The sequence below is a fragment of the Dendropsophus ebraccatus genome, chromosome 3, assembly GCF_027789765.1.
Source record: "Dendropsophus ebraccatus isolate aDenEbr1 chromosome 3, aDenEbr1.pat, whole genome shotgun sequence".
Lineage (NCBI taxonomy): Eukaryota > Metazoa > Chordata > Amphibia > Anura > Hylidae > Dendropsophus > Dendropsophus ebraccatus.
Window position 1 is genome coordinate 134,958,778 of NC_091456.1, and position 27,646 is coordinate 134,986,423.

The 27,646-nt window shown below is 41.1% G+C and overlaps 1 protein-coding gene across 2 annotated transcripts in view; it reads right to left on the reverse strand.

Annotated features, from left to right (window-relative positions):
* Positions 1-27,646, reverse strand: part of ADAMTS6 (ADAM metallopeptidase with thrombospondin type 1 motif 6) — a 204,936-nt gene that overhangs the window by 164,669 nt on the left and 12,621 nt on the right. The window contains exons 3-6 of one of the 2 annotated variants that reach the window (XM_069962724.1): positions 25,677-25,845; positions 23,311-23,525; positions 15,543-15,626; positions 13,324-13,469 (exon numbers count right to left, since the gene is read on the reverse strand). In XM_069962724.1, coding sequence (XP_069818825.1) covers positions 13,324-13,469; positions 15,543-15,626; positions 23,311-23,525; positions 25,677-25,845 — 614 coding nt within the window. Of the gene's footprint in view, positions 1-13,323; positions 13,470-15,542; positions 15,627-23,310; positions 23,529-25,676; positions 25,846-27,646 lie in introns of both variants that reach the window. The other variant, XM_069962722.1, reaches the window with a different exon arrangement.

Here is a 27,646-nt window from a genome sequence, read left to right on the forward strand (position 1 = left end):
TACTAATTATATGGTGTAGGAATAGAGACCAGACCACATCCCTAAATTCATTCAGACCTCAGATTAGACCCTCAGGTTAATTCAGATCTAAAACTTGACTACTAGATAAATTAAGACCTCAGACGAGACTGCAAACATAATTCAGACAACAGACCAAACCAAGTATATTGGGACCAGATTCTTAAATTTAGACCCTAGACTAGTCTAAACTGAATAAAATCAGATCCCAAACCTTAAAATGAACCTAAACCTCAGACCATAGCTTAAAGGAGAAAATCCTTATAGAACTCTAAACTATGTACCTTGTCCTCTTCCTGAAATCATTCCCTACAAAGGCCCCCCATTCCCGCAAGGCCAAAAGTAGTCAGCCCCCCTGTAACTGCAAACATTATGCCTCTAATGTACATGTTCTGTATAGATGGACAATGGACCCCCAGAATAATTTACACTTGTTGCTCTATAGAACTTTAGACAATAAACTGTACAGCACATTAAAGGGGTTGTCCGGCGATAAAAAATTATTCACAGAATAACACACATTACAAAGTTATACAACTTTGTAATGTATGTTATGTCTGTGAATGGCCCCCTTCCCCGTGTCCCACCACCCCCACCCGTGTACCCGGAAGTGTGGTGCGCTATACATTACCTGTCACGTGCCGACCACGGTCTCCGATCCTCAGCAGTGACGTCTTCTTCGGGAGGCCAGCGGATCTTCCCGAGTGCCGGCCGCCCTCTGCAGCGTCATCCGAAGCTCAGCCGCGATTGGCTGAGCATAACTGTGCTCAGCCAATCGCGGCTGAGCAGCTGATGACGTGGCCGCGTCATCAGCCGCTCAGCCGCGATTGGCTGAGCACAGTTATGCTCAGCCAATCGCGGCTGAGCTTCGGATGACGCTGCAGAGGGCGGCCGGCACTCGGGAAGATCCGCCGGCCTCCCGAAGAAGACGTCACTGCTGACGATCGGAGACCGTGGACGACACGAGATGCGGTGCGTATAATGCACCACACTTCCGGGTCTAGCGTGGGTGGGGAGAAACACGGGGAAGGGGGCCATTCACAGACATAACATACATTACAAAGTTGTATAACTTTGTAATGTGTGTTATTCTGTGAATAATTTTTTATTGCCAGACAACCCCTTTAAAGATCTTTTTTTACCTGGTGTATCAGGTGTATGAGCACATTATCAGTTCAGCTCATTGGGAAAACGCTCCAAAGGGCCGGAAGCTAAAGAATTTAGATATCCACTTATCACAAACCTAAAAGAACGGATGGAAATTTGAAGTAATGCGGAAAAGATAAAGAGTGAATGAACCTTTCTATTCTCCACTTAATGAGACGACATGCTGGGTGACCTACAGGTCTTCTGCAAACAAAGAAACTTGACCTCGGAGATCTTTTTCCCTCTTCTACACTTTTGTTTCCTGTTTCACATCCCAAAATTAAATGGAGGCTGAGCTGGTGTTTTATGTGATTTACAGAGCGTATGAAAATTCTTCAAGACCTGGCCATGTTACCATGAAAGGCAAGAATGCTCAAAATATCTCAGAAGCATTGCAAGTTAAAATTCAACTTGGTTTATAGACGGCCTAGCCCTTTTACAAATTCTCGAAAAAAAAAAAAAAATTAGTGTTTGCATGTGTTTAGAGTGTGAACACAGCTGGTCTATAGTAACCAGTTGTATCAAACTCACACCGAGACCACAAATAATACTAGTAAATAGGTATATCCTACTATTTTAGAACAAATCTACAATAAGGAATATCTCAAAAGACGACCAAGTCTACAACATGCCGATATACAGAGAGCCATCCAGGTCGTAGCCCATGGAAACCAATTAAATATTGTTTTTTCATTAGTCTAACTTACATTACACTAACAAAGTTAATATATGATTGGCAGCTGTAAATTGGAAACTCACCAAGCCCTTACCCTGCGGGTTTCTGGCCGAAATCCCATGATTACTCAGCTGATAAAAGGAATTAATTTACTTTTGTTAGCGATTTGGTGTTTTAAGAGGTTTTCTGGTTTTAAGTAAATAAAACTTAATCACTGTATAATACAAAAAAGTAATGCTGATCTCTGCTTGCTGTCAATGAGTCAAAAAATCTTAGATGGATACTATTGTATCCCGCCTAGGCACTGCCTAAACAATATATAAGAGGAGTGCAAATCCTCTGTTCTGTTAGTCTGCTGCAGGTAAGGCACTATGCACACTACATTTATGATACATATTACTGGATATATGTGTAGCCATGGTGATCTTCAGTGGGTTAACCCAACGTGACGTATTGGGAAATACTAATTCACCAGGGATCAAGAGAAGGTTAGTAATTAAAGAGTAATGTTAGAGGGTTTCCAGGTAACATTGCATAACAACGCATCTGCCCGGCACCCAACCCCTTGCATTACAGATTTCTTGTTTAGAGATAACTTAAACTTGTCCGTTCATGTCGATTCTTCAGCACAAAGAGATGCGAAGAAAGGAGGCGCGCAAGCCTCCCATAGACTATTATAGTCATTATGACAGGGAGGCTGGCGGAATTCCGCCAGTTTTGCTCCGTGTGAATGGAGACTTACTGTAAAGTTAATTAATTACCTCTGTCTGGCAGTTGGAGAGTGCCAGTGGTGCCAGCACACAACATTGGTAGCTGTCCATCAGTGAAGGAGTTAACAGGCAGGATAGGACTGGTGAAACCCAGGTACCTAAAACATACCCTCCCTATGTGAAGAAGTTAGGAAGCATAATAAAAATGGATAATATACCAGAATAAAACCTGTTAAACCTCACTACAATGGAGTCAGCTTAACAAGTGTGCCAAAGAGAAGATACACTTAAGGGGACACAGCATCCCCTTCAATTCCCTCAAAATCTCAAAGAACTTACAATACTCCAAGCTGCCATATCATAGGAGTGGTGTGTGGATAACAACAATAAGATATTGCTTGTAATGTAGATCCAGCCTTAATGGAAAGAGACTTTTTCTGTGCTTTGTACCCACTCCTGGTTTTGACTTTATAACTGTATGTGAACACAGCCTAAAATGGGTTTTCCAAAAATTTACAATGATGGCCTATCCGTAAGGTAAGCAATAAATGTGTAATCCTTACGGGTTTTATCCATGGAATCCCCCCCCCCCTCCATTGAAGTGTGGAACAAAGGAAGCAAATTTAGGATACTGAATTTATGTCCTATACTGTAGATTTACATATGGTTTCTTCACTTTGCCAGAAATATAAACTCAGGGGCAGTTTCCACTATACTTTGTATTGGTATTATATTTAGTAGTGTATTTTGGTGCAGCCGGTAGCTGAGGATACTTTAATGGGACATGTTTTTTGTTCATCAATAAATGCTGTATGTGACCCATTCACTTTTTCCACTGTACATGTGCTTGGGCCATTAGAAATGGAGCATTCTTTGATGGAAATGAAGGTGGGCTAAGGTATAGATGGCAATGAAGAAAATCTCACAGGTCTTTGGTGTGTGTTATTGTCATTAGCCTGGGGATCGCAGTACTTGTGTACATGCCTGCAATTCTAGTTGTTGGAGGGGAGGTTAAATTATTCACTTGTTGATGGAAAATACAACGCAGTTAACTTGATGCTGACCTTTAGGAAGGCATATGAAGCATAAGGCCTGATATTCAGCAACTAAGCAGCTACATTTTACATAAAGTATTTTACACCAATGGTATCTAAGGAACACTATCACACCTGTGACACCAAATCTGTAGAGCTGTTTCCAGGATTAATACCTAAATTTGGCACATCATAGCTACTGGCCAAAAACTCATTCAGCTGACAGCTCTCTCTCCTGATCTGTACAAATGCATGAACGCTTGGCCAAGTGCTACTATGGTTTAAATGAAGTGAAGAGTGGGTAGGCTGCTTTTAGTCTCTTCTGCTGGTCTCTTATCTCCCCAATACAAAAAGGAACTACCAATAGGCAGCATGGTCTGTCAGGTTTGCCAGTAATCATGTAAAAAAATTTGCACCAATTCAAACTCATGATGTGTAAAACTAGCAGACACAGATCACATTGTGCATGTTTGTGAACCTCTCTGTTGTAGGATCTTCTCAATGTAATTACATAAAATACACATGTGATGGAAAGTTTTGCTTTTCCATAATACCAGTAACATTGGCAGATCTGGGTCCCCATAAAAGGGTCCCCCTGTCATTTCATGAAAGAGAAAAAAAGTTCACATACGGTAAGTATCTCTTTGGCTGTTGTTTGGCGATTTTTGCCCCATTCCACAGCTCTGGTGCCCAGATATTTCCTCCGCCTGCCTGCTATGTGGCATTCACTCTCACTGGGAAATGGGGGTGGACATTTAGGCATCAAACGAGGTAGCCTTTCTGCAGAAGCTGGACAAGCTATATCTCTCACTTGCCCCTACGCATGCCAAGGGACAATGATCTGCATCCTAGCCTGTACTGCCGTCCCCTCTGTTTGCAGATGCTTTTATAGTGCAGAGAGGACGACAATGCAGTGTGGGATTCAATAGTAATGGTAACCCCCCTCTGGCGCCAATTGAGATTTCAGCCAGTATAACACTGAATAAAAAATAATAGAAACAGCGCCCCCTGGTGTTAGAAAGTATAGGCTAGGTTTAAAATACATTATGACCAAACATTTAAAGCGACTCTGCACCCACAATCTGACCCCCCCCCCCAAACTGCTTGTACCTTCGGTTTGGTAGGGGATGCAGTTATTGTCCTAAAAAACAACTTTTAAACTGGCAGCCCCATGCCCAACGGAAGATTGTGTAGGCATTACGCTGGCACAACCTCTCTGTCCCTCATCCCCACCCTCCTCATCATTAGGAATGCTCCAGGAAGATTGCTCTTATTCCCCACCTGTGTCAGCCCGGCAAATGGGCTGGATCGTGAAGCAGCTGTGCAATGTTCAGGCATTCCTAATGATGAAGAGGGTGGGGAGGAGGGACAGAGGGGTGGTGCAAAGTTAGGGCACAGATACTCTCTTTGGGCACAGGGCTGTAAGTTTAAAAGTTGTTTTTTAGGACAATAACCGCATCACCTGCTGAACGGACCTCAGGACAGATCTTGAATTAAAAGCAGCTATCCGAAGGTACAAGTGGTTTGGGGGGGGGGGTCAGATTGTTGGTACAGAGTTGCTTTAATTAAATTTTATTACAAGATTAGGTTAATAACAACAACACTGGTGTCAAACTGCTGCAAAACTACAATTTCCATCTGGAGAGCTATAATTCGGCTTAGGCTGTCCAAGCATGATGGGAATTGTAGTTTTGCAACAGTTGGAGGGCCAAGATTTTGCCACCCCTAATCTATAAAATACAGTTAACAAAGTAAAGGTTAAAACTTTATATATCATAGCAGTCTGTTACCTCGAACCTCCAGTTATTTCACAAAAGGCTAATCATTAAAAATGTCTGAAAAATCTCAGTTTAGTATTAGACAGTTTATTACAATGTGCAAATCAGTAACAAGTGGGTGACACGGTTCAGACATTAGCACACCGAGACTAATTGTGGGAACCTTCCCTATCTTTCCAATGAGAGCACTAGCGACATCCTGCATTGGCAACCACCATTCTGCAGCAAAAAGACAATACCCAGCAGGCCCTGATATCCACAGGATGTAGATCAAGGTCCTACATGATATTGAGGTCTACACAATCTGCTTAGTTTGAAAGTAATACAGCCAAATAGTTCTGAAAATTACAGAAATCACTTCCATGCATAAGCGCCACGACCACACAAAACAATGAATGTGTTGAGGGCGAGATATCAGCAAAATAGTACGGTTTAAAAAGAACCCATCATCACTTTCATGCTGGGTGGTGCTTGGTGGCTTCTTTCTGCCCCCCAGCCTTTCTCCATGTTTGAGTATACGGAGAGATTTATCAATCAAGGCCATTGTGGCAGACAGAGGCCACCAAGGACCGCCCTGTTGACTAATAGTTTCAGCAGAATGAAAGTGATGACAGGTTCCCTTTAAAAGGAAGCAGGTTTAGTGTTTTGGAAGTAAAATTAAAGATCTAACTATTACCCCCCGACCTCATGTGTAAAGAAGTGCATCTACGTGAGTCATTCAATGACTTTATAAAACAACGGATTCTGAGTAAGCAGCTGTAGTCTTACTCACCCAATAAACATTTTTGTAGGCATTTTATTAATGGACAGAGGCCAGTACCTTGATATTTGCACATACGGAGATCCAATGATTTGTTCTCTTGTTACTTAAAATGTCAACGTTCTACACTATGGAAAAGTAATTTTGGTAGGAACATAAAATAGAATAAAAACATAACTGCTGTGAGAGTACTCAAGAAGCCCACAGTTTTTATATTAATAAAATTGTCATAACAATAATCTGAAACAGTAGGGCAGATCTTTCGAGGACATATCCACTATAAACTACAAACATCCACAGGATGACCGTACCTGGCAGACGTGGTGAGCACAAAATGTGTCTCTCATGTGGCAACTGCATGAAGAAAAAAAAAACAGCAGCTTTTCCAAAAAGGCCAAACCAACATATTGTGAATGCTGAAGTTAAAGTCACCCTTAACTCCCTCAAAAATCTGTACATTCAACCAGGGCCAAAGGGGGAGGAAAACAAACACGTGTAATTTCTTGTTTGTTTCTTTTTTCCTTTTGTGCAAAACATCTCTACAGGGGTTCATTAGTCTGACAGGAGCCAAAAGAGTGTCTTTTCAGCCCTCATCTGGCCAGTAAACATCAGTGTACAGCAACAAATGAAATATACAGTGGTACCTCGGTTCTCGAACTTAATTGGTTCCGGAAGGCAGTACAGTACAGTACAGAACGGTACTATACTGTATAGTGCATTATACACAAGAAATGTTCAACAAAACCAGCATTTATAGTACAGTAGTCACTGTACTATAACTCCTCACTCATCCTTTACTGTATAACGTCCCCCCAATCCCAGCACTGTAAAGCATGGGAGATGGTGGTGCACTGACTTCACTACTACTGTACTATATATACACTCCAGCAGTCTTATACAGTACAGTACTGTATGCAAAGCCTCACCTGTGCTAAACTCACCAGGTACAACCCACCAGCCACGCTTGCAAAAACGTTCAGATACTGAGTATTTCAAGACTGGGGGCCTGAAAAGTGTTTGAGAACTGAGCAGAGTTTAAGAAACAAAAGCAAAGTTTCCTTGAAAATACAGTTTGAGTTTCAAGCAGCTCCTGAACCGAGGTACCACTATACTATGCTTGCCTATAGATGATGGATGCCACTGTATGGTATCAATTACAGACATCTTTAAAGAATACATTAAGAGCTGTCAACTACTTTTAATATATATATATATATATATATATATATATATATATATATATATATATATATATATTATGTATTACTATATATACCAATAACTGGATGCCATTGCAGCAGATGCCTAAAGTGATAAACAGTGAAGAAGAAAAAACAAAAAAAAAATTTATATATATATATATATATATATATATATATATATATATATACACACACACACACACACACAAGAACGGCCATTGTTAGAGATTTAAATAACGGCCGTTCTTGTAAAAAAAAAATTCACTGGGTGGAATCCTATGGGGACAGCGGCTGCTGTGCACACAATGTATTGCACAACGGCCGCTGTTCCTCTGGGGACGTAGAAATAACTGACTCGTCAGTTATTTCCATCCGGCACACTGTGAACAATGTATGGTCGTACATTGTATTGAGGTCTATGGTTAATTGGATAGTGGGCTGACCCAAATGTGCCCACAATCCAAATTAAAGAAAATGTTCATCTGGCCAATACCACAATATTGGCCGGGTAAACGTGTAAGACAGCGGCCTACATCTATAATAACATCTGATAAAGTGATGTTCCCATCTTATCCCTATAAATAGGCTAGAAGACAACAGGGTGAATGGTGGTGTTTGACCATTGGCTTCTCCACCGGTCCTTAGAATGGGAACAAATGGAGCAACAGGCAGTAATATAATTAGATGGAATCAACTTGCTTTGCTTTTAGGGGCAACATACAACCAATGGGGTGCCAGTTGGAAATTACATGACTTAAAGAGGCGATCACTAAGTTTTAAGAAATTTAATGGAGCTACTTCTGGTTGGTTAAGTGGAAGTCAATATCTTTTTGTATACTTAGACTTATTTTTAACCACAATCTATTTGTCAAAACTACACTATTTCACCCATCCAACAGCTAGACCAAACCAAATTATAATCCACCTAAACTACCCCCCCCCAAAAAAAAAAAACTGCCCACAGCCAAGTTGCTAAATATTGAAAATCAGCCAATGACCTCACATGCACACCATATAATTGCATTACCAGATGTAATTTGCTGAACGATCAGACTGATTCTTCAAAAAAAAGAAAAAAAAGTGGGTCTGCAAAATTTTGGACAAATACCTTCACATTTATTGGTTGTAGTTTCATGTGACGCAACATGTATAAAAGTATTATAAATATACATACTCCATTCAAGCCAACGGCTGGACCATGATATTTTGGATATTTTTGTTCCACTTCTTAAATAGATGGAAATATGTTACCGTCGTGTTGCCTAGACCTCAATGTCTTCCAAAAGTTATTTTCACTGCTGAAACATATAAAATGATGGTGGCGAAACTTTTCTATAATAAATTCGCTTAAAATTATAGCAAAAGCACTTACCATTAACTATTAATCCATAATCCAGCTTTCTATTTCACCTGAAAATTATTTAGTTTACGCATGTTCTGCTCCTATAAAAATTTCAATAAAAAATAGCAAGCATTTTTCATACGCAAAAATGCAGACTACTCAACTGGCCGCTCTCCATGGTTTGGGAAATAAATTAGTGAATGCTATAACAGACATCCTATATTGGTGCCACAAAACACATTTCCTCAGTGAAATCTTTGAATGTTATGATTTTTATGACTCATGGTGAGATATAGTTTGTAGGAAGATGAGTGACAAAAATTCTGCAGACATATTATTCATTCATATTCTCTCCACGTAAGTCATCGTGCTGACTCTCGGTGAAAATATGGCAAAATAATTTCACAGAACTGAAAAATAAAAGCAGAAAAACAACTCATTTTAACTTGTGCATATATCATTCTAATTTGATGAATATTTCTGGCATTATTTACAAAATGATTCTGGTAATTTTTGGTTTGGAATAATACTAAGCACATGTTTTATGGCATATCACTGGGTAAAGGCTCGAAAACTAGGACCACCCCACACACCATTAAGTCTGAGAAGACCTCTAGCTTTCCAGTTTTCTTGTTTACCAGTGGGTGGAAATAGGGGACTTAGGGGGATGTAAAAACAAGAACACTACCAATCAGAATTGATATCATATGCTAGCTATAGGCCAGCACTGACAAATCCAAGTATAGGAAGGTGAGAAATAGAGGCAAGAGAACTACAGTAACCTGATCGCTCTGCATTTGAATTACCATGCCTGGAGAGGATAGATGCAGCCCTAGGACTGCCCGGAAAACATGAATACAGCCCATGGCAACAATCCCAAAACAGACATTTACAGAAGGGTCAATTCTCTAACTGGCAGAGTTTCTGGAACAAAAAGTTAGATCCCCAGTCATGATTCTAAAAGTAGTCAAATACTGATATAAAGCTACTTCAAGAAGGTGGTGTCAGAAAACTGCCTTCCATATCCTTCTCAGAATCCCCAGTGAAGCATGAAAGGCCAATACATCTCCACATGCTTTTATGGTTCTCTCCGCATGGGAAAGCATTACCCCTTTGGGCCCACAACAATAGGCCTCTATAAGGCCAGCTAGCAACCCCCAAACAGCTCTCCACAGACAGGTAACTTTCCCTTTTGGTGGAGCTTTTGGCTTGGCATTTAAAAATGCCAACTATGAACTAAAGTTTCTTATAAAAGTCAAACAATGACCAAACAAATGTGCCAAAAAAAACCTAAGACTGGAGTTCCAATAAAATAATAAAGAGGGCATTCACAACTTGCTGATTGGTAAGGGTCTGATCACTGGGACCCCAGAGGCGACCAACAGACAATCCATTTTCTATGGGGCTTCAGGTCATTCTTTAGGAAGGGCTATTTACCTTTCTTTTAATGGCATTCAGGAAGTTACGTCATAAAGTTTCACAGACACATACTGTAGGCAGCGGGATCACACTTTTTATTAACATGTGCTAGGTGGGGAACTATACTTAAAAGCACCATTTTAACAATACATCTTGCCTGCCCATAGAAAAGGGATTGCTATTTGTATAATTGTCATAATTTCTCCAACAACATTACAACATATTTTATAACATTGAAAGAAATTTACTTTTTTTGAACACAGACATTTTACAATCACAGTCAATGCCAGTATTTTTATGGGGATATGTCGGCAAAAAAATGACTGTGCAGTCTAACTAAAATAGGCATCTTGAAATTTTCACTGCACAAGTGTGTATGTATGTGTGTGTGTGTGTGGGGGGGGGGGGGGGTCAGTTTTTATGATTGTGTCTGAATACATAAAACCATATTAGATGGCCACAGAAAGGTGGAGAAAGAATGTCATAAGAAAACGGAAATAGTTTTCCAGGGACACAATGAACACGCACCTCTACCAATCGCAGAGCCAGATGCAAAGTGTAACTAAATATACTTTGTGTTAGCAACCAGATATAAGAGTTCTTTAAAGCAAAGAGCTGGCAAGTAGAAAATACATAACAAATCATATGCTATTTAGAAATGCATAATAAATTATATGTATCCAATAGTGATAATTACAGTGTACGTAATAGCTGAATGACTGCTAAATAACAGGCAGGCGGTGAGAACTCTTACTGACACTAGGCTACCAACGGTTTTACATAGGAACAGATTCTTAAGCCTGTGAAAAAAGTGACAATGATATTATAAGACCAAACATGGCACATTCAAAAGTTAAACCATGAAAGATTTATTTCTAATTCCTAACCGCACATTATCCCCTGTAAAGGGGGCAAACGTTGGCATTTTCATCTTGACACTTAGACTATGGCATCCATGTAACAAAGCATGTAAACATTGTAAACATGCTGTCACCTATGTCATATATAAGATTGGCATAGCCTGGATATTACAGGGTTTTCATATAATCCATGTCCGAAACCCATTTGATCTCAATATTACCAGCAGCTTGGATCACCAATGCGACCCTTATAACATGTCTGCTTGTCATTAATAAAGTACTCCTATACACGGCTCAAATAGTGCGGTCCATGCGCACCCAACACTGTTCAACACAAAAACCAAAAAAGAATTTTATAGCGGATGCAAGACCAGTATATACAAATTTACTTTATTGATTACACATCAGAAAATTTAAAAAAATTTGATTAATTTTTACATCACAAGGGGGCTAGAGCAAATACAAATCCCCATAAGGACGGTGGATTGACAAGGTTCTTTCATGTAAAATATACCATCACAGAACAAATAACAATACAAAATAATGAACCTATACATATACTGGGCACTGGGCTGGTACTGCATACAATAGATAGATATACCTCACAGTGAGTATAAAATGATAAATAGATACCATCCTCCTATAATAAAACATTACCCATACGTGTCCTTAGTTCATGTATCCACCTCACCGTACACCCGACGCACGTTTCGCTTGTTGCTTGTCGATAAAGCAACAAGCGAAACGTGCGTCGGGTGTACGGTGAGGTGGATACATGAACTAAGGACACGTATGGGTAATGTTTTATTATAGGAGGATGGTATCTATTTATCATTTTATACTCACTGTGAGGTATATCTATCTATTGTATGCAGTACCAGCCCAGTGCCCAGTATATGTATAGGTTCATTATTTTGTATTGTTATTTGTTCTGTGATGGTATATTTTACATGAAAGAACCTTGTCAATCCACCGTCCTTATGGGGATTTGTATTTGCTCTAGCCCCCTTGTGATGTAAAAATTAATCAAATTTTTTTAAATTTTCTGATGTGTAATCAATAAAGTAAATTTGTATATACTGGTCTTGCATCCGCTATAAAATTCTTTTTTGGTTTTTGTGTTGTCATTAATAAAGGCTGCATTTAGACACCATAGGAGACAATATATTATAGTCAAATGCTAAACTTCCAAAAAAGACCATGGGATTGTGCTCTTCAATGACCTACTTTGGAAAAATTGTATCATGAACCTTTAGTCGCCTTGTTGAAGCAGCGGTCCAACTGACTCCACAGACAAGCATCATAATAGGGGTATTGCGCACACTAAATCATCATACACATCAAAGCCCACACCTTGACTCAACTAATAGGGGCCATATAGAGGACACAGTAACACAATCCACAAAATATCATTTCACCTCACAGAATGAAAGAGGGGCATAAATGGAGCAGAAAAGCCTCAAAGCAAAGATCAAAATGAGACATCCATCTTGCACTGTTACACCGAAACACATTAAACCACCCTGGACAGATGAACTTTTATATCTCCCGTCATTTTTTATGGACTGATACCCCACTCTCTAATGCTAAGCCTACTGTGTAGAGTGGATTTATGAACAGTAGATTTATGGAGGTAGGCCTGCCACCCCCAGTGCTTTTATATCTCCTCCCATCACTGTCGCGAGGTAGATCAATGGAAGACTGGCACTGTTGTAATCTATGCAGTGCCCCAGTCTATAAGAGCATAACACTTAATAACAACCTCTGGTTCTAGATTAGAAGTGATGCCACTAACCACAGATCGGCCCCATATATCAAAGGGCCCCTTCTTTAAAGGCGCACACTTATAAACCAAAAATGAAGAAAAATAATCACATAAATAAATAAAATAAAGAACAAAACTACAAATATCATATATATATATATATATATATATATATATATTATAGTTAACAATGTAACATCTTTGGCCAAATTAAAAGGGATTTCTCAGGGCTAGAAAAAAATAAACACACACAAACTGCCATATCTGTCCATTAGTTGTATGTAGTACTTTAGTTCACTTTAAAAGGAATTGGGTATAATGCCCAAAGACAGGTGTAGCACTGGTAGCAACGCTGGACAACCACTTTAAAGTAAGGAAAGAATGACTACTGAGAAAAATATAACATAACATGCTAGTATAAACAAATCTAGTGAACAAAAAAAACCATCAAATCCTAATATAATATGAAAAGGCTAACAAATACAAAAGGTCCTATTGTAAAATATCCTCTGAAGACAAATAATGTAAAAACAATGGCAATACTTTTCCGATTATAGAGAACATCAAACAGTCATAGCCAGTGAAAAAAGTTCCATAGCAATAAAGCTCCTACCTGGTGATGAGTACAGCATTGTCGTGGTGAGCGATGCCATTCTCTGGAATTGTGTTCCCGTCACTCTGGTGCGAGAGGATGGATTTCTGCCACTTACAGAAGCTGTCGAGGGACTTGTCCGCATGGTGGTTTATCTCCAAGTTTGGCTGCAATACAACACGCATACCAGGAATGTTCCAAGCAAATTACTAAGGTCAGTTGTTAAGCCTTTTGAAGACTAAAATGGGACTATAATTAGATGCAGTGGTTTCTAGGAATAATCACTCCTTGCCAATATTTATCTCTATAAAATCTGACCCAGAGTTCAGCCAGCATATTACTGAGCAGACGTATTGTGTGTTCCAAATGTAATAGTGATTATGTCAATATAACAATTTCATATTATCAACGAGCAGGCATTTAACACATCGATAGGTTTGCAACCCTGCTTATGGAGGACGCTTTATAAATAGAAAATAGTAAATGAAATGACATTCCCATAGCCGCAGCATACCCGGCTAACTCAAATTATTAATATTCAGATTTTATTAAGTGCCCATAAAAAGAACTCATACTGTACTAGGTTTCCAATGAGTAAAGCCAGTGAATAAAAGCCATCCTACACTGCAGTAGCTATTCTCAGCCAGTCAAATATCTACTAAAGGGACTGCGTATAATACATAGAGGCACCAGGTTTATGTTACTTCCACATTATATGTACAGTATATGTATCATGTACGTGCTGGGAAAGCCTTGGATGCATACATAAAACAGGTCCCCATTCACCTGATGGAAACCAAAAGTCTTTTTTTTGCTTTATGAAATAGTGTAATATGGATGTATTATTACATCTGTATTATGACTTTCTGGTCCAGTCATTGGTCATTGGACTGGAACTGACAGCCGCCATTTTGGGTCATCAGTAGAGATGAGCGAACCGGGTTCGAGTTTGAGTCCATCCGAACCCGAACGTTCGGCATTTGATTAGCGGGGGCTGCTGAACTTGGATAAAGCTCAAAGGTTGTCTGGAAAACATGGATACAGCCAATGACTATATCCATGTTTTCCACATAGCCTTAGGGCTTTATCCAACTTCAGCAGCCACCGCTTATCAAATGCCGAAAGTTCGGGTTCGGATGGACTCGAGCATGCTCGAGGTTCGCTTATCTCTAGTCATCAGATATTGGATCCAAAGCCGGACTTGATGCCATAATTCAGATGCAAAAAAGTACCAATTTTTACACATGCACCCAGCCTTACTATGCTCTATACATTTTTATTTTTTTTTCTTACAAAGGGAGCCACTGTGTGCCTATGTGTCTAGTTGATAGCCAGATAACCCCTTTAGGAATAGGGAAGATTTTTAAGGGCTTAAAGTAACTAAGTAAAAGCTCTGTTCATGCTGTATAAGGGAGCTAAATGTCTTATATTATCATCAGTAACGCTAGCTATCTTCTATCTATGTTCTAATATATTGCTTAATATTCAGATTTTAAAATATAGTATAGGGTTGCCTGCTTTGGACAATCCTTACTTGTCCCTTAGCAATAAGTAGATTATAAAGCAGCTACCTGCTGGGCCGACAATCCATTATTATGTGTGGGCAAACTGGGCTCTAAGTATTCAGTTTCCCTACAGCACCACTACAGGAGAATTTAAAGCGTACCTGTTATTAAAAATACGTTTTGCCAAGACAATGGGCATATCAAAAGTTATTGATGGCAGCGGGACCCAATGTGATCAGAACATATAGCCGAGGAGAGAGCACAGCAGCAGTGCGATCTACTCCCCAGCTGCTTGGTAACTCTGACAATGTAACTTCCAGGGAGTGCATAGCGCTGCTGCGGCACTCTCACCTTAGATATATTGTCTGATCACAACAGATTGCGGCACTCACAGCCTACATATATCTCCTGATCACAACAGGTTTCAGCAGTGAGACCCACTGCAATCAATAAGTGTTGACAAGTTAAAAGTTAAACAGTACCCATTTAAAATCAAAGTGTTGTCAGTTAAATGTAGGACAAAACAGGTCCTTAAGAAAATTCTCCTATTAGTAGGAGATATATAATAATAATCTCTGTATGCTGAATTGGGAGACAACTTGGTTTAATAGCTACCAAGGGTGTACCATATAGCTGTACCATATAGCTGACTTTGACTTCCCTTTATAGACAGACAATCTCTCCAGAGAAGCCAATGTTTAATAATAAACATAAGCAAAATGAAATATTTCCTACCTGATCTTCAGTGAGGACTATTAGTCGAGTCACTATGATATTCACAACGTTTCCTAGGCTGGAATCACGGTAAAGTTTGGCAACCTGACCTCCAGAAAAGAAGAAAAGACACAAAGTCAGACAGTGAAACAACAGAACATAGGTTTACAGCTGAATGTAAACTACGTCAATTGGTAATGTAATTGCTGTAGTCAAAAGGAGGCCATAATGATCAGTTAAGTCTAACCCCTGCCGCCCGTTCTCCCCATACACAAGCTCTCACTGCAGCTTATCTTATTCTGAACAGAGAGGTGATCCATGATTTTCCATCATGGCCAACCCCTCTTACCATTGACATCAACTGTCAACAGTTGATTGTGGGGGCCTCAAACACCATAGGCTGATGGCCGAATCCACTGTGTGCAGGAACTTCAGCCAACATAAGCCCAAGGTGTATGGCCACCTTAAATGTGTATATGTCATCTCTATTTTTTATTCAAACATACTTTTTGGTTGAAATTAAAGATGTCAAAGGTACAATAAGAAAAACATTGGAAAAATCTTCACATTCTATCTCCCGTAAACAATTTGTGTTGACACTATTAGATCTTATACATTTATTTCATGTTTAACATAAAAAATTACATTTAAAGGGAACTGCAATGGGGTCAAATGTGGTGCCTTCATGAAAAAGTGAATGATTAACAAAAACTGGAAGCCTATATATGATGGCTAAAAATGTTAAAATTCAGCTCCCTTCACATGTTACTTAAAAAATAAAAATGGCTACTAAAAAGGAAGAATTTGCTACAGGACAAACCAAAGTCCCTTTTAGTCCTGGAGTCCCATTTGTTTCCACATATAATGAGTTGATGGGTTGAGAGATATCACATATTATACACAAACACTAGCCTCTTATCAAGAGAAGTCAGATATAAAGGATTTTCAAAACTATCCTCTGATGTTATAGAAGATGAGATATGGTTGGGCATAGAGGAATGCATGGAGGTTCCGTATGGCATCCTGCACCACATATGACCAGAGATTTTGCAGCCAAGCCTGTGGATCCTGCATACTTGTAGGTTACTAAATCTGTCTCACAATAAATACTTGATTGGTGATAAATCTTGTGACCAGGCAGGCCAATGAAGTATTACAATCTGATGAAGACATTTCTGGGAAAACCCTGCTGTATGGTGAGCGTTATCTCGTTGAGTGATGCTAGTTCATAGTCCTGCCATGAGAGACAATAAATGTGGCGGCAGGATGTTCTCTACGATGGGCTTTTATTGTCCCTTATATCACTACTAGGGGTGACTGTCTGTAATATTCAATGACTCCCCATATCATGACTCCAGCAACTCCACAGCAAAGGTGGAGGCCTCCATACTTCAACTCAACTATTGTTGGATCCCAAAAAGAACCTGGATTTGTTGCTAAGGATGATATGGGTCCAGTCCATAACAGTCCAGGTTTCTTGTTCACGCCACTAAAAATAAAGGCAATGGTGGCTAATTGTCCATTGCTTAACAGTCTCGAAGGCATGTTTGCATCGCCATATATCAGTTCCCATTTAATAGACTTTCCTAATATGTATCACATTAGTTTGTTTATGCTATATTTTATTATTGGTAACAATAAAGGGGTATTCCTATCTCCAAATAGTATCCTCTATCCATAGCATAGCTGGTGGGGTTTCGACCTCGGGGACCTATACTGATCCCCATAACGGAAAGAAAAACTTTCCCTGGAGTGAATAAAGTGCCCTGCACATGTGTGACCTGTGCTCCATTCATTCTTTATAATGTAGAGGTTTCCCAGCAGTAGCCGTCTCGGACAGGAAGACCTTGGATGAGTCCAGCGCAGGTGACATGCACAGTGGTAGCAAATGCAGCTTAGTATATAACCATAGGCGGTATATTACAGTGAAGATTTATTAATTAATAAATATTCACTGTAATATACCGCCTATGGTTATATACTAAGCGGCATTTGCTACCACTGTGCATGTCACCTGCGCCGGACTCATCCAAGGTCTTCCTGTCCCAGACGGCTACTGCTGGGAAACCTCTACATTATCCTGCATCTCCTGGTTTTACCTCGAGACACCTAGAGCTGGCAGCGGTGAGCTTCTCTAAGCCTACAATAGAGTTGTGCCTATGCTTAGCACAACTCGCCCAGGTGGGCATATTGCTGTTCACCTTTTGTAGCCTCTACTAACCTGTGCTTTGATACTACACTAGAAAGCGCCTTGATCTCTTATTTTGTTTTGTATTCATTCTTTATGGGGCTTCCAAGCATTGCTGAGCCCCATACCTGCACAGTGTGATTTGTTCTGGGGAAAATTATACCTCTGTTCTCATGACTGATGGAGATCCCAGTGGTTGGACCTAAAAGGTATCCTGTGGGTATAAAAGGAATTTTTGATGATGGGTTTTCCAAATCTCCATTTTACTATCTATATTTTAAAATAATCCAGAAATCGTACACTTTTTAGTCTGGCCGCTAAAACAATAGGGTGAGGTGCAATTGTAGATCCAAATACTTCCCTGAATCCATGTGCAAATATATATGGATATAAATACAATGAAGCTAGATGCAATTGGGGGGGGGGGAGAAAAAGGCAGGCAAAATACCTGTATGAAGTGTGACCAAAGAATGTCACACGCTTTCCGTCCTGCTCCTAGGACTTCCTCAGGGATGTAATGGCTATAGTGGGGCAGAGCTTGGGTAAGGCCAGCATGGCTGGGGAGAGGGGCATACAAAATACTAGAATCAGTTAGGGGGGGGTTATTGTTAGTTTTGTGTAAGGAATAGGGGTGCGGAATATCTGGGTATTAGGGGGAAGGTAAAAGAAGGCGGTGTTGTAGGTAATCATAAAGCCTGTGCAAATCATCTGGGGGCAGCCCATGTGTGGTAAGCAAAGGTGTGACCACTGTGTCTTTGAGGCTTCAACGACCACCTCTGTCGGATCTTTATAGGAGTGGTCGGGGACCTCATGGGGTTGAGGCCAGGGTTCATTGATGTTGTATTTTTAGTGTATGTTATATTTATTATTTCAAGGTATAAAGAGAAGTTATGTGGGACTTAAGAATACCTAGGCATGGCATTGTAAATAAAACCAGAACAGAATAAAAAATAATAATAATAAAAAAATCACACTACAGTAAATGAGACACATTATAATGACAAATACTCAAAACAACTATGTTTATCCTCAAACACAATGGAGACATCTAAAAAACCACAAAGAACCCATTTCCTCTATCACTTGACTTCCTTTCTATCACTAGGTGCATCTCCCACCAAGTACACCTACACGAGGTAGAAGACGTCTTCCAAGAATAGGCAGCTTGTGAACATTATAAATAAGTTGATGACATCCTCAAACCACAAAACCAGCACAATAAATAAAGGATTCAGGATGATAAAAGGAAAGCAACACTTGTAAGACAAAACAGTGGAGTCAGTGTACAGCGCAGAATGAGCTTTTGCTCATTAGATCTGGCAGACACAAGACGTTACAAGCCACAAAGTGTAGTTAAAATATAATGTCAGCTACTTAACTGGAAACTTTCCAAATTTTTTCTCCATCACTTAAAAACATAATTCCACCATAATTGCACAACAGTTACTAAACACAGTAGGCATGTGGATAGCGTTTTTATTTAGTTTTCCTTCAAGGGAATCTGTCAGCTCCTGGGCCCTACCTGAGGTGCAGTGTGCTGTAGCGGTCAGCCCCCTAGTAAGCATGGTACCTTTTGTTAAATTGTCTGTGCAGTGGATTATGCACAATCCTACTGTAATGAAGTGTCAAATTGTTGTTTATACCACATCTCACCACTCCTCCCTCCTCTTCATGAATAATCAATGCAGCCCGTACTCCTGATCACTCAGCTGTCAGCCAGTGTCTCTGATTGCAAATCAGTCCTCTGTAGGCAGGTTATGTCAGAAACAAACACTAAGATATAATTGAAACTCTGACCCCAAATGTGTTGGAGCTGTGGTCTAGGGGTAACTCACCTGTCTAGAGACCATCCAGTAAGTCATTCTTTGGTTCAAATCCCTGCTTTAAAGCCTTAAAAATTATACAATAATGAGAAGAAAAAAAAAGAAGAAAAAAAAAAGACCTATGTTTTATTTTCATCAGGGGATTTGAACCAAAGGATGAACTGCTAGCAGGTCTCTACACAGGTGAGTTACACCTAGACCACAGCTCCAACACATTTGGGGTCAGAGATTCAACTATATGTTTCTTTCAGATATAAAGTGCCTACAGAGGACTGATCTGCAATCAGGGACACTGGCTGACAGCTAAGCGAGCAGGAGGCTGGGCCAATTCTGATGGCCTATCAGATGTCTTTCATTTACATTATAAAATGTTTCCTAATAAGATTTCTTATAGGATCCAAAGGGGTTGTTAGTGGCACAGCATCTATAAAGGCAAATTCTACATAGCATCAGGCCTATATTTAGAGTACATGCTGCCCTAGGCACCTTTGAGTGCTGCCCCCGCCCCCCCAAAAAAAGAAGCATTGAGGGTGTTTTTTTTTTCTTTGGGGGGGGGGCAATATGGAGGGAGCATTACATAGACCAGTATTAGTGTCCCCAGTATATAGAGTGGTATCCCAGGTTCCCTACTGTGCCTGCTCTTCAGCTCCCCAGCCTCTGCTTGAACTGAGGTGCCAATACCCCTGGGAAAGCTGGGTGACCCCCATCATACTGAGTATAAGTTATTGGGAAAGCTGAGTGGTCGCCATCATTCTGAGTATAAGATGCAAGGAAAGCTGGGGGACCTCCATAATACTGGCTGCAAGAGGCTGGGAAAGCTGGGTTACCTCCATCATACTGACTACAAGATGCTGGGAAAGCTGGGTGACCTCCATCATACTGACTACTATACAAGATGCTGGAAAGCTGGGTCACCTCCATTATACTGACTACTGTACAAGATGCTGGGAAAGCTGGGTGACCTCCATTTTTTTTTGGGGGGGGGGGTAGCAATACGGAGGGAGCATTACATACACCATTATTAGTGTCCTCAGTATATTACCCCAGTATAGAGAGTGGTATCCCAGGTTCCCAACTGTGCCTACCCTTCAGTTCCCCAGCCTCTGCTTAAACTAAGGTGCCAATACCCCTGGGAAAGCTGGGTGACCTCCATCATACTCACTATAAGATATTGGGAAAGCTGAGTGATCTTTATCATACTGAGTATAAGATGCAAGGAAAGCTGGGGGACCTCTATAATACTGACTACAAGATGCTGGGAAAGCTGGGTGACCTCCATCATACTGACTACTATACAAGATGCTGGAAAGCTGGGTCACCTCCATTATACTGACTACTATACAAGATGCTGGGAAAGCTGGGTGACCTCCATTATACTGACTACAAGATGCTGGAAAGCTGGGTGACCTCCATTATACTGACCACAAGATGCTGGAAAGCTGGGTAACCACATCATACTGAGTATAAGATGCTAGGAAAGCTGGGTGACCTCCATCATACTGACTACAAGATGCTGGAAAACTGGGTGACCTCCATTATACTGAGCATACGATGCAAGGAAAGCTGTGTAACCTCCATTATACTGACTAAAAGATGCTGGGAAAGCTGGGCGACCTCCATCATACTGACTACAAGATGCTGTAAGGCTACGTTCACATGTAGCAAAACTAGCAGAATTGTCTGCCGCAGAATGCCGCCAGCCTCCCTGACATAATGGGAGTCTATGGGAGGCTCGGGCTGCTTCCCTCTGCACGCTGAAGAATGAACATGTGAGAGACGCTGTGAGAGCAGCAGCCCAAGCCTCCCATAGACTCCCATTATGTTAGGGAGGTTGGCGTCATTCCGCGGCGGACAATTCTGCTAGTTTTGTGACCTGAGTATACAGAGAAGAGGTAGGGGATCCTGTATACCCCATGCTGCCCCCATCACCTATGTACTGTTCAGGGCCTGGTGCCTATACAGAGGCCCTGAACAGTACATGGGTGAGGGGGGGGGGGTGTACAGAATCCCCTCCCTCTCACCATACTGCTTACTAGGCCATGGTGCAGGGGATAGGGGATGCTGTATAAAGATCCCACCCAGATTCTGCTTATGGCCTAGTGGATGCCCTTAGCCCCATGAGGCACCGCCCAACATCTTTGGACCCACCCCCTTACACCCACGACCACCACCCCCATTTTCCTTACCCAAGTGATGCCAGATGGTGGTGGTCTCCTTCAGGCCAGGCAGGAGGGGGCGCTCTATATTCTCATCCAGGACAGCAGGGGGCAGCTCTCACAGCTCCTTGCTTGAGTAGTGGAGCAGTAGTGGAGTAGCTGCGCTGCCAGCTCCATCACTCAAGCAAGGAGCTGACAGCAGGGACTCCGCCCCCTCGATCATGGCCCCGCCCACTTCCACTGACGATCATGGGGGATTTTTTTTTTTTTATATTCCTTTTTTTCCCTTCCTCTGAAGGTGCCGCCCCCTACAGGGTGCCGCCCTAGGCACCGGACCACGGGTGCCTAGCGGCAAATACGGCCCTGCCTAGCATTATATCAAAACACATTAGTGAGGGTCCGTGAACTGAAAACTCAAGGAAGGGGTCATAAATAGAGATGAGCACAACTTAAGCCATGGGCTGTATCCATGTTTTCCAGGACTCCCTAGGACTGCATTCAATTTCTTAAAATGCTCATTCCAATGCTGAATGCTCTAGTTGCGCTCACCTCTAATCGTAAAACATGAAGAAAATAAACTGATCAACCCTTTAAGTGCTGGTTAAAGATTTTAAGAAACCTTAATTTTTATGTTAACCCTTAGGCGACCCTGGACGTACCCGTACATCCAGGGTTGCCTCCATGTGTTCAGAGCGGGGCCGTGCGGCGGCCGCGCTCTGAACCACCGCAGTCCCGGGTGCTGCTCGTAGCCCGGGACCGCGGCTATTAGCGGGCACGGTCCGATCGCCATGCCCACTAATAAAGTAATCGGATGCAGCTGTCAAAGTTGACAGCTGCATCCGATTACTTGATGCAGCCGTTCCCTGGTGTCTAGTGGGGTGGCCCCAACCCTTCGTGTCGGGATCACTTGTCCTCGGTCTCTTCAATAGGCTGGGTTAGAAATTCTAACCCGGCTTACTGAAGTGAGGGAGGACACAGGGGTGCACCCCTGTACCCCGGCATGTGAAATAAATCACAATTGCTTCTACATGGATGCTGCAGGAGTTCTTTTCTATATTAGGTTTGCATAGCCCACACTGAGGATAATGGGTTCTCCAGCGTGCATCTGCACTTATTTTGTAGGCAACATTGGAACTTTACCTTCAAGGTGCTGTTGGACTCTCTTTTGTTTTGTGGAGTTGCTGATCACTGTCTCCCTTCAACACTGTGAACTACACATGTTGCTAAAAGCAGCTCAGGTAGGACAGTCATCACCATAATAATGTACTTACAAATATGTGAAATTTAAAAAAATGACATTCAGAAAATAGAATAGAAACAGACTAGAAAAAAAGAACATATTTCAGTGAACATAATCTTCAAATAACACATTTCCTTTAAAGAGAACCTGTCATCACTTACTGCCTTTGCGGGAGCTTCTCTTCACCCCACCAGCTTTGATTGACAGATTGCTCCCTATACCCAAACAAGGAGAGCTCTACCAATCAAAAGGTTGGGGCAAGGAGAAGCCAATGGGGATCCCCCTGAAGACTGGTAGTTTGACCAGCATGGAAGTAATGGCAAGTAATATGATTTTACAGAACATATTCGGACAAGTATATAGATAAAGGGGTCAAACTTACAATATTCATTACGCTCAGTATGTAGTGTTCAATGTCCTTACGTCCGTGGTACCCAACCATCATTTTGTCGGCCACTACTAGTGTTTCCACAAATCGTTCTATGCTGACCGATCTCCTTTGCCGGCGAGGACCATTTTCTGTGTCATTATCCGAAGGCGTTGTAGGGGTGGACAACGTATGATTTAACCACCAAGGCTTGTGAGTCCCTGTGAGATCTTCTAGGAAATAAAGCAACTGTTTAAGATGTAACATATTATTGCTCTGCTACAAATATATGGTTGATCTCATAATAACAAAACCTCTTAAATAACTAAATTGGCAATATAACAAAGCTATATTTACAAGTCTTTGCAGTGTGAATTTTCATGGAATCCAACCAGTTTGCTACATTTTTAAGTTGTCCAAGACAAAAAATAAATAAAAATTTAGGCAGAAAATGTTCTATAATGACAAATAAACGTATTCTGTTGTTTAATTCCCCCACTGCTCCAGCGTTAATACTCCAATGACCCCCACCAGTCTTTTTTGATTTTGCAGGTGTAAATCACTGGCCTCAGCAGGGATGCAGGTAAGTACGTATTATGACCACTGAGGCCAGTGACTGGCTACAGTATTCCCAAGGTGGTCCAGGTAAACAAAGACCCCATAATGTAATGATGTACTCTGTATTTAGAAGCTATACGCTTGACAGCAGACAGCAGGGTGACTTTTTATTCATGGATAGTGATGAGTGAACTTACTGAATGTTCGGGTTCGTTTAAACCCGAACACTTGGCATTTGACTCCCGATGTTTGGAGGCATCCAACAATGGCCTTAGGTGGAAAATGGCCTCTAGAGCCACACACAACATTCTAATAACAGAATAAAAAGGCCACATCACTACAGATTGTCTATTAGACTCTGTGACATTGCTTTTTTCAATAATGCAGTTATGAAAGTTGCTGTGAAGGGTACTGGTGGATTATATAGGCTTTATAGTGGTTTGTAAAGTTTTCGGTGAGGGTCCTAGTGTATTTTACAAAAACAGCACTGCAAACTGCACTATTTTGGTTAAAAAAAATACAAGGCCAACAAAAAACAACAGCACATATGTAAAAAAAAAAAAAAAACTATAGCATGGCCTGAAGCACTCTGTATACAAGCGCCAACCTCATAGATCAGCACTCATTTTTAAGAGCCTATTATAAGCATTGAGTATCACACTCATTTGTTTTGCTACACATCTGCATTACACAAACAAATTTTATTCTTTGAAAGTCAGAAGCATTTGTTCACTCATTGACCGATTATTGGTCTTATTATTGGCCTTAAAGGGAACACCACGTGCCGGGGTGACGGGCTTCCGACGCCCGCCTACAGCCCCCTATACTCACCTGATCCCGCCAGGTCCCACTTCTGGATCCGGTCGGGTCACGGAGATATTAGCCGCTGCAGCCCGGCGTACACGCTGAGAGATGAGTCCAACACTCATAGAGAATGAAGGAGAGTCCAGCTCTCCGTCATTCCCTATGAGCGTTGGACTCATCTCTCAGCGCGCGCCGGGCTGCAGCGGCTGAGATCTCCGTGACCCGACCGGATCCAGAAGCGGGACCCGGCGGGATCATGTGAGTATAGGGGGCTGTAGCGGGGGGTCGGGAACCTGTCACCCCAGCACGGGGGGGTGACAGGTTCCCTTTAATGACAAAATCGGCCTGTTCACTCTCTAATTAATTTTTATCTTTGTGGGCTACTGCATATTTTTACTTCAGACAATGTCTACCTTTTAAAAGGGTCGCTTGAAGATCACAACATGTGGGAGTGTTTTGTTTCCCTGCAGCGCCACCACAGGTGAAATTAAAAATTACACAGTGTCAATTCAAAATCAAAGGGTTGTCTGTGTAATGCAGGACAGAACAGGCTTCTCAGAAGAGAATACACAACCAAAAAGGGGTAGTTCAGAATGAAAAATCTTTGAAATCCACTGGTGCCAGAAATTTGTTATTTACTACTATTAAAAAATCTTAAATCTTCCAGTATTTAACAGCTGTTGTATGTCCTGCAGGAGGTGGTGTATTCTTTATAGTCTGACATAGTGCTCTCTGCTGCCACCTCTGTCCATGTCAGGAACTGTCCAGAGCAGTAGCAAATCCCCATAGAAAACCTCTCCTGCTGTCTACACTGGAAAGAATACACCACTTCCTGCAGGACATACAGCAGCTGATAGGTACTGTAAGTGTTGATTTGTAATAGAAGTAAATTACAAATCTTTGGCACTTACTGGTATCAGTTGATTTGAAAGAAATTTAGAAAAAGAAAGTTTTCTAATATCACCCTAGACCTTATGACAGTCAATGTAAAAATAATGTTTTCTTTACATGTATCTTACCTTTCACGCCGCAGTGTCCCTGGCTGCTTGAGTGTCGCTGATGGATGGCGGACTTTCTGTAAATAACATGAGGGTGGCCCCTTTCCGAGTTAAAGTGATTGGAGTTTTCAGTTATGTTGTCTAAAGGCTCAATAAAATACTCTTCATCTTCAGTAGCGATTACGCCATGCTTGGATGGAAAAGAATAGGGAAGGGATTTAGACAAACTGGAGAGACTTGTGCTATTTGCATTAAGGCTGATGACGTCTGGGAAATGTAACGTAAATGTGGATATTTCTACATTTTTCTACATTGCAGAACAATTGCATTAATCACCCTGCTGTGTGTGGAGCAAACAGTCTGCTCTCACATTAGCTTTTCATCCCCCATCATTACACAGATATTGCCAAAGAATCACATTTCATCCTAGCGCAGAGCGGATGGCCTCATCCTGAGCTGCCTGACAAATGTGCACTTGTAGATTACATACAAGAACGAGCAATTTTGTCAAAATTCTAGGAATCAATAACTGGAAAACAAGATGAGCGCTTCAATGATCACATTGATCAATTATGTTCAATGGGTTGTCTCGTACCATAGAACTGTGGAATACGGGCTTGGGCTTGCATGAATATGAAAAAAGAAGAGATACTAACCTGCCCTGATTCCCCTGCCATGTTCTTCCCAGTGATAAACAGTCTTGGTTGAGCAGCACTTTTTGCTTTTGACAGGAAACACTCAGACCCCAATGTGGGCCAGCTACGGCCATTGATTGACTGAGCAGGTGTTTCCTGTGCATGAAAACAGGAAGTAAGAACTGAGCATCATTAGCAAGGATATGTGGGGGGAATCAGGGCAGGTCAGTATCACTGCTTTTTTATTTTTCTAGGCCCGGACAATGCCTTTGAGATCATACTCTATTTTGTTACATTAGCAGCAACCAGCTTTACACCTACCCACCTAAAAATGGGCATGCTGCTTTGTAAACTACAACATTATTATTAAATTGCTGTTTTTAATGCTGGCCGTGAAACTACTTTTCCTATTTCATGGTATGTACCGCTGTACCAAGTAACTTCAGTGACAGATAAAACTCAACATATTAGTCAAAATGTCATTAATTTGTTACAGACATCATTTTTAGGGTGGATTCACAGGTGGCGGATTTAGCAAAAGAAAAAAAAAATTACAACTGAAAATCACGTTCTATTCAAACGAATAGAGCAGATTTCTATAACATAATCTGCCTTATGTGAATCTACCCTTATACAGTCACATAAAGGGAACACAGAAAAACCAATAGATACATTACAGACTGGTTAAGCTGAACTTCTTATATAGTCTTCATGAGAATACAGCTATATGACAGCATATTGGACAATCTTTTTTATTTGATTGACTCAATCGTTATTAACTGATAATGGTGATATAATCTATGGAGGATTATTCTGCAGCGCCACCACAGTTTAAATTAGGTTTTGGCATAAAGCCTTGTTTACGACACTTTCAGAGGTCACCCCAAACTAGGACTGCCAGTGGCACAGTGGTTAGCAATAGAGTTAAGTGAACTTGCTGATAATTCGGGTTTGCATGAACCTAAACAATCAACATTTGATTCAAATACCAATCGTTCGGGTTCATTCAAACCTAAACTTTCGGCAACTTTGCTCATCTCTCTTTGGCACTATTGCCTTACAGCACTGGGGTCACATCTCCCAACTCCCAACAACTGCAAAGAGTTTCTATGTTCTCCTATGTGTTTTTCAGCTGTGTCACATTCTGTCAGAGAAGCAGCTTTGTCTCCAGCCCTCATATTTTCTGTCCTAAACAATACCTAAAGCAGGTTTAGGATAAAGAGTCAGTTTTTCTCTGGTCATAAATAGGCTAAATTAATAAAGGCTGGAAACACAGTTGACAGAGTGCGCCTCCCCAGAATGGGACAAAGCACTGTAGGTCAGAACAAAGAGGCTGAAGTGAAGCTAAACAGAATT